The following is a 16329-nucleotide window of genomic DNA, read 5'->3' as shown; positions in this document are numbered from 1 at the left end:
AATCACATCCCTGTAACTTGTATTAACTTGAAGGGCACTTGGAGAGTGCAGACCGCTGGCGGAGCCAAATGCCATATCTTGTAATGTTAGCAAAATTAAAACTAAATGTGTGGTTCTGCTCCAAAATTTAACTGGTTCCTCCTTGGCCCCTGCTACACCCAGCCACCACGTTTCATGGATATCTGGTCTGTAAGTTTTGCACAGTCATGCTTACAAACAGGCGTACGAACAAACCACATTGAAAACATAGCCCTCTTGGTGGAGGTAATTAACATTTTTATGCTTCCTCCATTAAATAGTGGTATTATGGTTCCAGGTTATCTCTGTGTCTGTTTGTTAGAAAGAGATCTAAAGAGTGAATAGTTGAATGTTTTTAGTATCTATATGGAATTATTATTGTAACCAGAAGATGGTCTAAAGGTTAGAGAAGGAGCTTTGGGATTAAAAAGTTGCTAGTTCAATTCCCTAGACCAGCAGTAAAATGGGGGGGGAGTGAATGAAATACCCTTGAGCAAGGCACCATAGCTTAGCCTAATAAAGGCCTCTGCATGCTCTTGCGACAAGGCTTTCGCAGATAGCTTTTCGCAGACAGTTGTAATTTATCGTTGATCGGGGAGTAATAGGCGTGCGCGATGTTATTCACCGCCACAACGCAAGGGGGCGCGAAGTCGCGCAATCGCTAGGAGTAGTTGGTGGGTGTGGTTAGTGGAGTGTTTATCCTTCGGTTACTTATAATGACTAGAACTGGAGTCGTATAGATGTACGTACTTCCTCGATCAACCGCTCTTCGTGCTGCTCCATCTTCGCTCGTGTTTTTAGAAATGGCGGTCGTGAAAACAAACCAAACCGGGAAAGTAGGGAAGCGGAAGTGCGTGTACAGCGGATGTAGAGTGGACCAATCAGAGCCCTCTCGTCTGCGACGCTGTCTGTGAGGCTGTCTGCAGTGGTCATAATTTTTGGGAGGTGCGCGCAGAGCGTCTGCGAAGGTGGGGGGGCTTCGCAGATGCCATCTGCGACGCCATCTGTGAGGACTGGGTTGTCAGCATAAATTGGCCTTAATGCAGTGTTTCTCAACCACTGAAGCACCATCTAGTGGGCCATGAAATTTTTTTTCAAGTTTGAAGCCAAATACTACAATCCCGATTCCAAAAAGCTTGGGACAAAGTACAAATTGTAAATAAAAACAGAATACAATAATTTACATATCTCAAAAACTGATACTGTATTCACAATAGAACATAGAGAACATATCAAATGTCGAAAGTGAGACATTTTGAAATTTCATGCCAAATATTGGCTCATTTGAAATTTCATGACAGCAACACATCTCAAAAAAGTTGGGACAGGGGCAATAAGAGGCTGGAAAAGTTAAAGGTACAAAAAAGGAACAGCTGGAGGACCAAATTGCAACTCATTAGGTCAATTGGCAATAAGTCATTAACATGACTGGGTATAAAAAGAGCATCTTGGAGTGGCAGCGGCTCTCAGAAGTAAAGATGGGAAGAGGATCACCAATCCCCCTAATTGTGCACCGACAAATAGTGGAGCAATATCAGAAAGGAGTTCGACAGTGTAAAATTGCAAAGAGTTTGAACATATCATCATCTACAGTGCATAATATCATCAAAAGATTCAGAGAATCTGGAAGAATCTCTGTGCGTAAGGGTCAAGGCCGGAAAACCATACTGGGTGCCTGTGATCTTCGGGCCCTTAGACGGCACTGCATCACATACAGGCATGCTTCTGTATTTGAAATCACAAAATGGGCTCAGGAATATTTCCAGAGAACATTATCTGTGAACACAATTCACCGTGCCATCCGCCGTTGCCAGCTAAAACTCTATAGTTCAAAGAAGAAGCCGTATCTAAACATGATCCAGAAGTGCAGACGTCTTCTCTGGGCCAAGGCTCATTTAAAATGGACTGTGGTCAGACAAATCAAAATTTGAAGTTCTTTATGGAAATCAGGGACGCCGTGTCATTCGGACTAAAGAAGAGAAGGACGACCCAAGTTGTTATCAGCGCTCAGTTCAGAAGCCTGCATCTCTTTTTTTTTTTTTTTTTTTTTTAATTTAAAGATATTTTTTTGGGCTTTTTGCACCTTTATTGGATAGGACAGTGTAGAGACAGGAAATGAGCGGGAGAGAGAGACGGGAAGGGATCGGGAAATGACCTCGGGCCGGAATCAAACCCGGGTCGCCCGCATTCATGGTATGGCGCCTTAACCACCTGAGCCACGACGCCCCCAGAAGCCTGCATCTCTGATGGTATGCGGTTGCATTAGTGCGTGTGGCATGGGCAGCTTACACATCTGGAAAGACACCATCAATGCTGAAAGGTATATCCAGGTTCTAGAGCAACATATGCTCCCATCCAGACGACGTCTCTTTCAGGGAAGACCTTGCATTTTCCAACATGACAATGCCAAACCACATACTGCATCAATTACAGCATCATGGCTGCGTAGAAGAAGGGTCCGGGTACTGAACTGGCCAGCCTGCAGTCCAGATCTTTCACCCATAGAAAACATTTGGCGCATCATAAAACGGAAGATACGACAAAAAAGACCTAAGACAGTTGAGCAACTAGAATCCTACATTAGACAAGAATGGGTTAACATTCCTATCCCTAAACTTGAGCAACTTGTCTCCTCAGTCCCCAGACGTTTACAGACTGTTGTAAAGAGAAAAGCGGATGTCTCACAGTGGTAAACATGGCCTTGTCCCAACTTTTTTGAGATGTGGTGTTGTCATGAAATTGAAAATCACCTAATTTTTCCTCTTTAAATGATACATTTTCTCAGTTTAAACATTTGATATGCGATCTATGTTCTATTCTGAATAAAATATGGAATTTTGAAACTTCCACATCATTGCATTCCGTTTTTATTTACAATTTGTACTTTGTCCCAACTTTTTTGGAATCGGGGTTGTAAATAGTTCATGATGTCGTAGGGTCCCAAGTCCGGTAGCTGAGTTGCCATATGCTTTTCAAGTGGAATAAATACATTTGTGGGTAAATGAAGAAGAACAAGCCTTTATTTTGTCACATTTGTCCTCTATATTTAACGCACGCGCATACACACACACACACACACACACAGGGAGAGAGAGAGAGCAAGAGAGAAAGTGCAGTGGGCTGAATAAATAAATATGTTTGTGGGTAAATTATATGGATCTGTGATGCATGCTGGAAGAGAAGAGCAGGGAGGATTGAGAACCAAGTGACGGTCATTTATTTACACCCGATACTAAAACTTGTAGCATCCTAGCAACCATCGCAAAGGCGCGTACAAAAAGCACAGAAACTCCTATTTACTCAGGCAAAAACGATATAGGATTTATCTTGTATCTTGATCCCCAGATCTTTAACCCAGCCACATATAAAAAGTTGTTCTCCTCTATGCTCTTCCAGGTTTTTATCTGTTTGTCTGTGTCGAACGATATCTGCAGCACCAGGTAGTTTGAGATGTCGGGGAACTCAACGGATGGATAATTTTCCAAATCATGATGAATGAATGACTTTATTTAATCACAATAAGTTGATCAGCAGAGCTGGTGGGGTTGTGTATGTACAAATACAAAAGACTAAAAATGTACACAATCTTAAAAACCCTTTAAATCCGTTGATTATTGGTTAATTATCTTCACGTTAAGTTAATTAATAGCATGCATAACTATTGTCTTTGTATTTAGTTACAGCTACAATAGGATCAAAATTTATTCTACTAATGTCACATTTAGCTAGTAAATTTTTCTTTCATAGGAAAAATCCTTCTTTGTTAATGTGTAAGGATCTAATCCCATTGAGTGGTTTCTATATCCACTTCTTTTGAGTGTACTTCTTGGTTTTAATAACTTGCTTATTTGCTGTACACAAACATTGCAATAAGTTCTTGTGTTAATGGACCAGACTCCACTTTTGGATCATTAATCCCTTTTGACTGAGAATGCCCTGCATGCATGGTTTGGCTTCTGGCACATCCATACAGTTTTAAATACAATATCTACAATGAAAAACAGTTTGTTTGTATTGCATTTATTTAATTCCTGGGCTCCCATCTGTAACAGGGAGTAATGTTGTATCCCATTAACACACTTTACAATAGATTATTAGATTCTAATAGAATAGATGAGCCAAAATAATTGGGGATCTTTTTTAATGGGCCTGACTCTTACAAGTATAACTAGGTGGGCCTAAAAGTAGAAGAAGTTGAGAACTCCTACTCTCATGCACATGTGATGAATAAAGGCTTAAAATTCCTATGATGAACTGATTACATTTTGAAAGGGTTAGGATTATGATGAAGACTTGGCAAGGACAGTCTGACAAATCGAGCCTCCTTCCTGTTTGAAATATATTTTAATGGTATTTGAGGCATACAAATTGGTAGCAACAAGGACTAGACTTGTTGGCAGCAGAGGCTTCCCTGTCGACATGGTTTGCAAATAATTCTCATCTCATCTCATTATCTCTAGCCGCTTAATCCTTCTACAGGGTCGCAGGCAAGCTGGAGCCTATCCCAGCTGACGACGGGCGAAAGGCGGGGTACACCCTGGACAAGTCGCCAGGTCATCACAGGGCTGACACATAGACACAGACAACCATTCACACTCACATTCACACCTACGGTCAATTTAGAGTCACCAGTTAACCTAACCTGCATGTCTTTGGACTGTGGGGGAAACCGGAGCACCCGGAGGAAACCCACGCGGACACGGGGAGAACATGCAAACTCCACACAGAAAGGCCCTCGCCGGCCCCGGGGCTCGAACCCAGGACCTTCTTGCTGTGAGGCGACAGCGCTAACCACTACACCACCGTGCCGCCTGCAAATAATTGTTTAAATAATAATCCAAATAATCAACATGTGGATAAAGTATATTCATACCATCTGTAAAATGAAGAACACAACAGCCAGTATGTTCTACATCTTCTAATAAACACATTTGTAGTTGTTAAGTGGGAAAATTCAAAGGTGATGCTAAATAATTAATTCTTAATATTTGCACCAGGAGAGCAGGTTAATCAACATTTAGAGATATGCTGTCATTTATGTTGTCATGATTGATTATGGTGTCATGATTTATGTGGACTATAATTAATACAGGTTTTAATAATGCTAAGGTAATTGTTTTAATGTTAATGAATGCTGTAAATAATGTAAATTAATGGAACATTGTTTAAAATAAATTGATTGGATTTTGACAAATACGCAGATTTTCACTGACTAAATTGTAATAATATTTTCTGATTAAAACTATTCATGAACTGAAGAAATTCAATATGATGTGACTAAGTCAAAGGACATTTTTGTCAAGAGTCTAATTTTGATGGACTAAAGAGTGAATGTGAACACACTATGTTGTGGTTATTTCAGTTATGCAGTGGCACTGAGCAGAGATGTGGAGCAGCTGGAGGAAATCAGGAAGCGGGTCAACATTCTGCCTTTGGGAAGGTCTGTGCTGATTTGAATGCATACTTTCCAGTTTATACGATGCACCCTACTTATGTATATATTCGTCACTTAACTTGAAGTTTCAATATCATCATATGTTCATTAGTAAGCCCACCATGCAAGTAAAAGCTCCAGTGTTCTGCCTGGTACAGTGTTTGGTTTGTCCGAAAAGCTACTGTAAGTGACTAGGTTAAAAGTGGTAACTATCCATCCATCCATTATCCCTACATGTCAACTTATACGGTTTCCCCGTATTTTGTATGGGAAAATGCAATTTTTTGGCTAATATAGCGTACATTGATTTTCATACGGGAAAATTACGTTTTGTATCATCCGAGATTTTTTCCGTTACTCTGAGAATTTTCTTTACATCCCCCATTTTTTTTTCAAACACGCATGCCCAATGAAACGAAACTATTTTCGATTTGTGGTTTTCTAGTTGCAGGTGGTTTTCTCGGTCATTGATTTGTGATTGAGCAGTCCTAACACGCATGCCCAATGAAACGGAACTATTTTCGATTTGTGGTTTTCTAGTTGCACATGGGGTGGCACGGTGGTGTAGTGGTTAGCACTGTCGCTTCACAGCAAGAAGGTCCTGGGTTCGAGCCCAGCGGCCGACGAGGGCTTTTCTGTGTGGAGTTTGCATGTTCTCCCCATGTCTGCATGGGTTTCCTCCGGGTGCTCCGGTTTCCTCCACAGTCCAAAGACATGCAGGTTAGGTTAATTGGTGGCTCTAAATTGACCGCAGGCAGGGCTCGAAATTCTTTTTTTATTTTTTTCTACCAGCCAGCCGGACTAGTTATCTTCCAAAGTAACTAGCCAAACAGAAAATCAACTAGCCAAAATTTGTTCATGTATGAATTTTACTTCTGTCAAAAATAACGCAAAAGAGAATAGTTACCATTGTTCATGACTAATGTGCATTTATTTCAAGACCCGAGTATTTTGATACTGTTGTTAAATACATAAATGAGAACAACACAGAGCACCATAATATAATATCAACAAATAATAATATATTGGAAAACTTCGCAACTTGGTGTATGAGTATTGAAAGAAAATATACTTACTATCATAACTGTAGCACCCAAAATATGTCCAACATGCTTTCTGTATTTAACCATTTATGAGAGAGAAAGCATTAGGAGCTTCATATTGACTAGGAATCAACTTGAAAAAAATTTAATTATTCCATATAAATCGTATCGCAGCCAAGGCCTACACTGCTCCCACGTTTGCTTATAAGTCCTTTGTCGTTTCTCCTCTTCAGACCGAGGTTACTTTGTCCCCGTCTCTGGCGGTTTCTGTACACCTTTCAGAAAATTCCACATCGCAACGTAGCTTTGGCAGATGTAGATCTAAACAACAACAAAAACACGTGCTTAAATGGGCAATAATGTGGCCACATCTATTGAATTTGATAATGTGATGTGGCAGCGGGGGCGTGGCCAAGCGTCGGTCTGTGAATGGAGGGCGGAGTCAGGGAAGGCAAGTGGTGGAATCATTGCACCAGATGGGGATTAACCTGTGTTTGTGCATCTTCCCCAGTGACCGCGCCCTTTAAAAGGAGAGGAGAGCAGAGAAAGGGAGCTCTCCCCAACCAGAAGACGTGTGTGTGTGTGTGTGTGTGTGTGTGTGTGTGCGCGCACGCGCACGCACGGCTGGGAAGTGATAAAAGGCTGAAAAGCTAGCAATAAATAGTTCATTGAAAACTCAGTTCTGGCCTGCCGTGCTTCTGTGCTCCACCCACCTGGTCCAATACCACACATGATTACCGCGATATTCAACGAGATGCGTTATATGCATGCGCAGTAGTGAAAAAACTGACAGCCTGACTCGTACACGATATGATTCGGAATTCTTCGGTATTTTCCGTCCTGCCGATAAACACATCGATTAACACAGACACGGCATGCGCTTAATATGTGGCGGCTTTAGTTGACGGTGTGTCTGAATCTTCGCTTCATATATATTTTTTATTTTCAACTAGCCAGCCGGGCTGGCTAGTGACAGGAATTACCTGCCAAATGACAAATCAAGTCGCCTCGTGTGACCGGACCACTGCGAATTTCGAGCCCTGACCGCAGGTGTGAATGTGATAGGTTGTGTATGTGTCAGCCCTGCGATGACCTGGCGACTTGTCCAGGGTGTACCCCGCCTCTTGCCCATAGTCAGCTGGGATAGGCTCCAGCTTGCCTGTGACCCTGTAGAACAGGATAATGGATAGTTGCACGTGGTTTTCTCAGTCATTTGTGGTTGAGCAGTCCTCGTGTTCACATCAAATTTGACAAGTTTTGTCTTTTAAAAATGGCATCTGGAAACACAATGCCAAAGAGAGACATCCCCTTTTCTCTTTACAACAGTCTGTAAACGTCTGGGGACTGAGGAGACAAGTTGCTCAAGTTTAGGGATAGGAATGTTAACCCATTCTTGTCTAATGTAGGATTCTAGTTGCTCAACTGTCTTAGGTCTTTTTTGTCGTATCTTCCATTTTATGATGCGCTAAATGTTTTCTATGGGTGAAAGATCTGGACTGCAGGCTGGCCAGTTCAGTACCCGGACCCTTCTTCTACGCAGCCATGATGCTGTAATTGATGCAGTATGTGGTTTGGCATTGTCATGTTGGAAAATGCAAGATCTTCCCTGAAAGAGACGTCGTCTGGATGAGAGCACATGTTGCTCTAGAACCTGGATATACCTTTCAGCATTGATGGTGTCTTTCCAGATGTGTAAGCTGCCCATGCCACATGCACTAATGCAACCCCATACCATCAGAGATGCAGACTTCTGAACTGAGCGCTGATAACAACTTGGGTCATTCTTCTCCTCTTTAGTCCGAATGACACGGCGTCCCTGATTTCCATAAAGAACTTCAAATTTTGATTCGTCTGACCACAGAACAGTTTTCCACTTTGCCACAGTCCATTTTAAATGAGCCTTGGCCCAGAGAAGACGTCTGCACTTCTGGATCATGTTTAGATACGGCTTCTTCTTTGAACTATAGAGTTTTAGCTGGCAACGGCGGATGGCATGGTGAATTGTGTTCACAGATAATGTTCTCTGGAAATATTCCTGAGCCCATTTTGTGATTTCCAATACAGAAGCATGCCTGTATGTGATGCAGTGCCGTCTAAGGGCTCGAAGATCACAGGCACCCAGTATGGTTTTCTGGCCTTGACCCTTACGCACAGAGATTCTTCCAGATTCTCTGAATCTTTTGATGATATTATGCACTGTAGATGATGATATGTTCAAACTCTTTGCAGTTTTACACTGTCGAACTCCTTTCTGATATTGCTCCACTATTTGTCGGCGCACAATTAGGGGGATTGGTGATCCTCTTCTCATCTTTACTTCTGAGAGCCACTGCCACTCCAAGATGCTCTTTTTATACCCAGTCATGTTAATGACTTATTGCCAATTGACCTTATGAGTTGCAATTTGGTCCACCAGCTGTTCCTTTTTTGTACCTTTAACTTTTCCAGCCTCTTATTGCCCCTGTCCCAACTTTTTTGAGATGTGTTGCTGTCATGAAATTTCAAATGAGCCAATATTTGGCATGAAATTTCAAAATGTCTCACTTTCGACATTTGATATGTTGTCTATGTTCTATTGTGAATACAGTATCAGTTTTTGAGATTTATAAATTATTGCATTCCATTTTTATTTACAATTTTTGTACTTTGTCCCAACTTTTTTGGAATCGGGGTTGTATGTTCTTCTACTACCCGGGTAGGTTTACGTGTGATCTTATCTGTATCTCAAATGAAGGAGAGTGATAATGATGGTTCCAAAGATCCCACGGCTGGCCACACCAGGCTCTTGGTCCGTTCACTGTCGACTTCTGCGGTTGGCTCGCCACTGACCGCCAGGGTCAGGTTCAAATGATCTCTCTCTCTCTCTCTCTCTCTCTCTCTCTCTCTCTCTCTCATAAAAAAAAAAACAATCGGAGGTATCTTGAGGAGCTCGCAGATTCATGCGGCTCAACTCTCTCTCTCACAGCTTTCAACCAGTAGTTCTCAGTAGGATGACTGTGTGCTCCCAGGCAATGTCTTGATCCAAAGAGAGTGAATACGGGCTGAAGATTTTCTTTACAGCGCACGTGCCACCCGCTGGCAGGGCAGAGGATTGCAGTACCTCACAAAAGCAAGCTCTGTAACCTGATGTGGGTTACACTCTCCCCTCCAACCTCATGCACGTCCCTGTGCATGGCAATGTTCAGATGGTTATTACTTGAGGGGACAGGGCAGGGGGAATGAGCTGGCACTTCACTCTCGCTTATGATGTCGTTCCAAACAGCATTCAGCCCTTGGAAGAAAGACTTCACCACTGTGACTAAGGGGTTTCCCAGTTCGGTTTAGTCAAGCCGCCTAGGTGGCTGACGATTCCTCTCAGACCTCCTAATGGGGTCGTCAATGCCCGCTTGCTCCTCCGTCTCCTTAATCTCCTCTTCTCCTTCATTTTCAGGGACATTTGTCTCGTCACATTCTGGCATGTCGGAGAGGAATGTAAGTTGTTCAGGATAGTCCTCATCTGACAAGTCCTTCACAAGGCTGTCATTGTCAGGTAAGTTTGTCTCTCTTTCCACAGGTTCATTTCCAGGTAGGTTTTTCTTTTCCACAGGTTCATTTTCAGGTAGGTTATTTGCACTAGCTGGAACATCATCAGTCACCTTGTTGGGGTTTGTCGTCAGATTCTCTTTAGAATAGCTTGGACCATGGTGTCTTGGAACATCTCGCGAGACAATACATCTGGTTACCTCTGGAACTGGTTCTTTTTGGGACCAGGTAACAGGAATGGTATCATCCTCGTCTGAGGATTGGTCAACTTCTCTTGGGTCACTGTGAGTGTTCTGGCGTGTCTTGCGGCGCTCGGGTGGTTTGGGTTGTGTGCACTGTAACGTTGTTACAGAGAGGAACCCACATGGGAGCAAGAGGTCTTGATGCAGCGTGCGCCAGAGGTGTTCTCCGGTCTCTGGTTTGACTGTGTAGACGGAAGGTCTCCAGCTTTCCTCACTACCACATGGACAATGGACTCCCATTTGTCAGCGAGCTTGTGCTTTCCATGAATACATACATTCCTGACAAGTACTCTGTCTCCAATGCCCAAAGCAGAAAGAGTCACACACTTGTTGAACCTTGTTTTGTTCTTTTCAGCTACCTTGGCAGCACTCCTTGTAGCTATTTTGTAGCTCTCCTCGAGGTGGGCTCTGAGGTGCTTTATGTACTGCGAGTGTGACTTCTGTTGCTCCTCTTTGACAGGTAAGCCAAATGCAAGGTCGACCAGCAGGCGTGGCTGGCGTCCAAACATTAGCTTATACGGTGTGAACCCAGTCACTTCACTTCTGGTGCAATTGTACACATGGATCAAAGGCTTCACAAAGTCCTTCCAGTGTGACTTATCCTGGTTTTCCAGAGTGCCAAGCATGTCTAACAGAGTGCGGTTAAAACGTTCCACTGGGTTACCCCTTGAGTGGTATGGGGTTGTTCGAATTTTCTGTATGCCTGCAACTTCACACAGTTCTTTGATCAGCCGCGATTCAAAATCAGGACCTTGGTCGCTGTGCAGTTTCTCTGGAATGCCATAATGGACGATGAAATTCTCCCCTAAGCACTTTGCAACCGTTCAAGCCTTTTGGTTTGGTGTTGGGATAGCCACTGCGTATTTTGTGAAGTGATCTGTGATCATGAGAATGTCCTTTGTGTTACTTCTGTCCGGTTCAATGGACAAGAAGTCCATACAGACCAGTTCAAGCGGTCGTGTTGTCATGATGTTCACTAAAGGTGCGGCCCTCTCAGGTAAGGTTTTCCTGCGCACACACCTGTTACATGTCTTGACTTTCTTCTCAATGTCAGAGGCCATCCTTGGCCAGTAAAATCTGGCTCTGACCAAGTCCAGCGTGCAGTCTCTTCCCATATGGCCCATGTTGTCATGCAGGCTCCTGACTGCTCCCCGGGTGCTCTGGTGTGGCTGCCCACTGCTCTGTGTGTGTGTGTGTGTGTGTGTGTGTGTTTTTTCACTGCTTCAGATGGGTTAAATGCAGAGGATGAATTTCACTGTGCTTGAAGTGTGCATGTGACGAATAAAGGTTTTCTTCTAAAAAGACCGTCTCATGAAGTTCTTCAGGTAAGACTAACTGGTACTGTGTGTTGCCTTCTTCTTGGCGTGTTCTATAGAGGATGCCGTTTCACAGTTCAAGCCTATTCAGTTCTCTCAACAACAGAGGTAGGTCTGGGAGCTCAGTTCTCACAGTGGGCGGTGGTTTCTCGCTACGCTCAATCTGGGAGATGACATGTTCAATGCACTGGTCAGCTCTCTGTTTGTCTCTGAGATCTGCCGCTGATAGGTGCGGGATGATGGGAAGTCCTCCGAGCTCATCTTCCTGCTCAAAGCTGTCAGGTACAGCATCTCCAGAGGTGGCAAGGCTCTCGACAAGGGAGATACTTCCATCACTGCCCATTCCATCATTGGCACAATAGACAAGTTGTCTCTCACAGATGGCATGAACGACCCCATGGTCCACGGCCTCAATGTTATCTGGATCCGATAGATGGTGTTGTGTGAACTGGCGGATCCTGACCCACTCCTTTTGAGACGAGGGGTCAATGGGGAGGTCGCCATGGGGACGTCGCGATAGCGCGTCAGCATCTCCATTTTGCTTCCCAGGGCGGTACTGGAGCTTAAAGGAGAAGGTAGAGAGGGCCGCTAACCACCTGTAGCTGGTTGCGTCGAGTTTGGCTGAGTATGTATGTAGGTGAGAGGGTTGCTGTCGGTGACTACTGTGAACTGGTTGCCATAGAGGTAGTCACTGAACTTCTCTGTTACAGACCATTTCAGCGCTAAAAACTCGAGCTTGTGAGCTGGATAGCGGGACTCACTATGCGATAACCCTCTGCTTGTGTAGGCAATGACGCGCAGCTGTCCCTCCTGCTCCTGATATAAGGCTGCTCCGAGGCCGGTGGAACTCGCATCCGTGTGAAGGATGTAAGGCAGTACAGAATTTGTGAAGGCCAGGACTGGGGATGTTGTCAACTTGTCTATGATCATCTCAAACGTCTGTTGGCAGGCGGGAGTCCAACGGTTCAGAAATGGTTCTTTGGGGTGGTAGTATTGTCCACTCCTTACTTTGGATGCTTCCCTGGAGGTGGGTAGCCAGATGTTAAGTCGTTCAGGGGTTTCATTATACTTGAATAGCCTTTAATGAACTTCCTATAATACCCACAGAATCCGAGGAAGGCTCTCAACTCTTTTAGATGCCGAGGGACTGGCCAGGTCTTTAGCGCTGCAATCTCTTCCGGATCAGTCTCTACTCCCCGCTCCAAGACCACATGCCCCAAGTACCGGACTGAGGACTGAAAGAATTTGCATTTCTCGGGAGACAGCTTTAGTCCATACTCCTTCAGGCGGTTGAGAACCTTGGTGAGTCTGGCTTCATGATCTTCTAAAGTTTTCGAGAAGACTATCAAGTCATCCAGGAAAATGACAACTTCCTTCAAGTTCATGTCTCCCATGCACTTTTTCATCAGTCTCTGGAAGGTACTTGGGGCGTTTGTCACTCCCTGAGGCATGCGATTAAACTCCCAGAAACCAAGTGGGCATACGAAGGCGGTCTTTGGCTTGTCAGCCTCATCAACTTCGATCTGATAATAGCCAGACTTTAGATCGAGGACGCTGAACAACTTGGAACCGGAGAGTGCTGTGAAGGTGTCGTCCATCCTTGGGAGTGCACACGCATCTTTCACCATCTGCAGGTTCAGTTTCCTGTAGTCAATACAGAGGCGTACCTGGCCATTCTTCTTCCTGACTACAATGATTGGGGAGGAGAACCATCAGACTCCACCCTCAGGCAAAGCTAAACATCATGGCAGGACGCACCGGTGGCAAGGCAGGTGCCGACAACGCCATTACAAAGTTATTCAGTAATATACTCGGTTTTCGTCCTACAATCAAGGCTAAACGGCGGGGATTGATCACTGATTTGATTCACAGAGCCACAGTCATAAGTTACATTTTTACACTTCTGCTCTTGTCTCTGCGTTGCTGTTGGATAACATCAAACCAACAACAACAACAAAGCGAACAACATGTTTTTACCTTTGATTCACGGAGTCAATTTACCCTCTTCTCCACAATATTAAACCATGGGAAAGCGGCATCCCCGACGGGCCGGCTTCGATCCACAGAGAGAGAAAAGCCATCCCAACAACTAAGGAGATCCTTCGGCTACCTTGCTATCACGCTACTGCTTGCATGTGATGTTCATCAAAACCCTGGGCCTGACTTCAGCTGTAGTGGTGATCCATGGTCTGCTACTGCAGCCACCAGACAAGGTACTGCCGATACTACCGGCTCCTTGAATGAGAGGCAACAACAAAATAGCAATAATCTACCATCTCCTCCCTTGGTTGTTACATCGGCAAGTGTAAGTGGAATGATTCCAGTGACTAGCAAAGTACGTAATGTTAGTAAATCGTCCATTCATAAACAACGCAATTTTCTGCTTTTTCAAACAACCAATCACGCGAAAGTCTTGTGGGACCTGCACATAAAGCCCAAAGGGTTATTGGGAGGACATTTAAACATTAAAAGTGTCGCTCCAAAAACTGATCAACTTGAAAAATTACTAATGGATTCGAATCTTGATTTTCTCTGCCTGTCAGAATCATGGCTGACAGACTCATCATCTGACACGGCATATTTAGTGCCTGGTTTTAATATTTTTAGAAAAGATCGAAAGTCTGGCAGAGGAGGTGGACTATTGATGTATGTCAAACTCAATGGAACTCAATTCCAGTTCATATTAGGGACTGTACAAGTTTCAGCCAATTTAAAAAATCCTTAAAGATATGGCTGAAGGCTTATCAAAGATGTGATCATTAATTTATTATTTTGTGATGTGTGCTGCCTTATGTGTTGTCATTTGTTTATTGATGGTAGTGTTCTGTGTAGGTGTGTTGTTCTTGTGTCATTGTTACATGTTGTGTTGTCCTAGTATGATGTTGCTGTTTTTAGTGTATATTTAGTTGTAGTGGCAATAGTAGTGTATGTATTGTCCATATTGTTTTATTGTTTGTTTTAAGTTCCCTGCCCAGGGACCACAGATGAAAATTAGCTGTATAGCTAACTCTGGTATGGGACTTGTTCTGTACATGGCCCCTGTTAAATAAACTAAAACTAAACTAGAATGGAGACTCACTTTCACGGATCACCCCAGTGTCAAGAAGCTCTTGAAGATGTTGACGAACAGCTTCTACGTCGTGTGGGTGTATCGGCCGCGTAGGTCGCGTTAACCGACAATTGTCCGTCATTGACGGATTTTTTTTAGCTATGACGGAAAAATCTGAAGGCCGTCGGTCATTTTGACGGATGTTTACCGTTACCATTACCAATAACAATAATAGCCTAATAATAAAACATAATGAAACACACAATTGAAATGATTGGCAAGTTGTGGCAGAGTTTTCTTACATACAGTATGCATAGTCTTCACTGCCATCACTTTCAATCTGAGCCGACGTTGCGGCAGTCTTGATGTTCAGTGCATAGGCTACTCATGTATACATTGTAGCCACTGCGCAAGGCTGTTCCCCCCCATCGCGCTCCTGACCGCGCTCTGACTTTTCTAACCACTAGCACAGTGAGATGTATTAATGTTTCCCTTCTCTGCAGAAGACACGTCATTTTTGCTATTAAAAAAGAGATGCATTGGGTTGTTTGTGTCGTTTCCCTGCCTGTACGTATTAATGCAATAGCACTCATTTAGGCTAGTTGTTTTCTTGTTTTTAAAATGAAACAAATGTCGATTTATTGTATTCTTCCCCAGCAAGCTTAGGAAGCTTAGGAACATCACTGCTCGAATATCTGCTAAACTATCATTTTAATGAGAGCACGGGTAGACAAACTAACATTTAAACATACAGTAACTTCATTTTATTTAAGACCTTCCGTGTCAGGTTCCAGGCTCCGCCGAGCCGACCCCCACTATGACAAATTTAAGTAGCCTACGGAAGAATCTGAAGGCCGTGCGTGATTTTGACAGATGATGATCAATTTAAGTAGCCAGTAGTTCACACGCCTAACCTGTTGGTGGCAAGCGCGTGCATATCGATTAGCTCTTGATTAGCTATTGATTAGCTGTCATCTCTTTCACCTCACGTGCATTCGTTGTCTATCTGGCTCGAGCGTTACGATAAGTGGTGTATACATTCGATGTAGCAAGATGTCACGGCAGCTTAGTGTGAAAGGATTTTTTAAAAAACCCAACTGTGATGGCCTTCAGAGAGGAGAGAAGAGAGGGAATGATGCGCTGGAGGAGGATGAAGATGGGCAGGCATTAACGGCTGTTCAGCCAGCGGCACTGGCAGCTACGGGGAAAGCAGCAACAAGTGGCAAGGAGGTCAGGCGGGAATACAGGGTTCAGTGAGAGCGGGAGTTTACTTGGCTGCGGGCAGAAGGGGGCAAAATGTTTTGTGACATCTGTAGGAGAGCAAAAGTCGCCAATGGATTTGTCAGAGGCTGCACGACTATGCGGTGTCACTACGGGTCACCGCGGGGTGCAGCTGCACCACTGGTGCAGAAAGACCGCATGCTGCAGGATTTCCTCCCTATGAAGAGAGTACTAGCAGGGTCGGGAAATCCAACTTTCAGAGGCTCTTGCCAGCTTCTGATCACTTCCCTGGGAGAAATGTTTCCCGACTTCAGAACTTTGGCTGAAGTGGCGCTGGTTATTCCAGTCTCCAGTGTCGCAGCAGAGCACGGGTTCAGCCTTCAGAATAAAATTAAAACATCATTGAGAAGTCGTCTGTCCGAGGCAAAGACGCAAAATTTAATGACAATTGCCTCGGCAGCAGTCTCCATTGACGACTTTGATT

At 44.0% G+C, this 16329-nt stretch overlaps 1 protein-coding gene across 2 annotated transcripts in view; it reads left to right on the top strand.

Moving 5' to 3' along the window:
* asl (argininosuccinate lyase) overlaps positions 1–16329 on the top strand; it is a 64599-nt gene that overhangs the window by 31435 nt on the left and 16835 nt on the right. For both annotated transcript variants that reach the window (XM_060936219.1, XM_060936221.1), the window contains exon 7: positions 5381–5458. In XM_060936219.1, the coding sequence (XP_060792202.1) occupies positions 5381–5458 (78 nt within the window). The remainder of the gene's footprint in view (positions 1–5380; positions 5459–16329) is intronic.

The sequence above is a fragment of the Neoarius graeffei genome, chromosome 12, assembly GCF_027579695.1.
Source record: "Neoarius graeffei isolate fNeoGra1 chromosome 12, fNeoGra1.pri, whole genome shotgun sequence".
NCBI classification, from domain to species: domain Eukaryota; kingdom Metazoa; phylum Chordata; class Actinopteri; order Siluriformes; family Ariidae; genus Neoarius; species Neoarius graeffei.
Note: the sequence above shows the minus strand (reverse complement) of the source record. Positions and strands in the feature narration are given on the sequence as shown.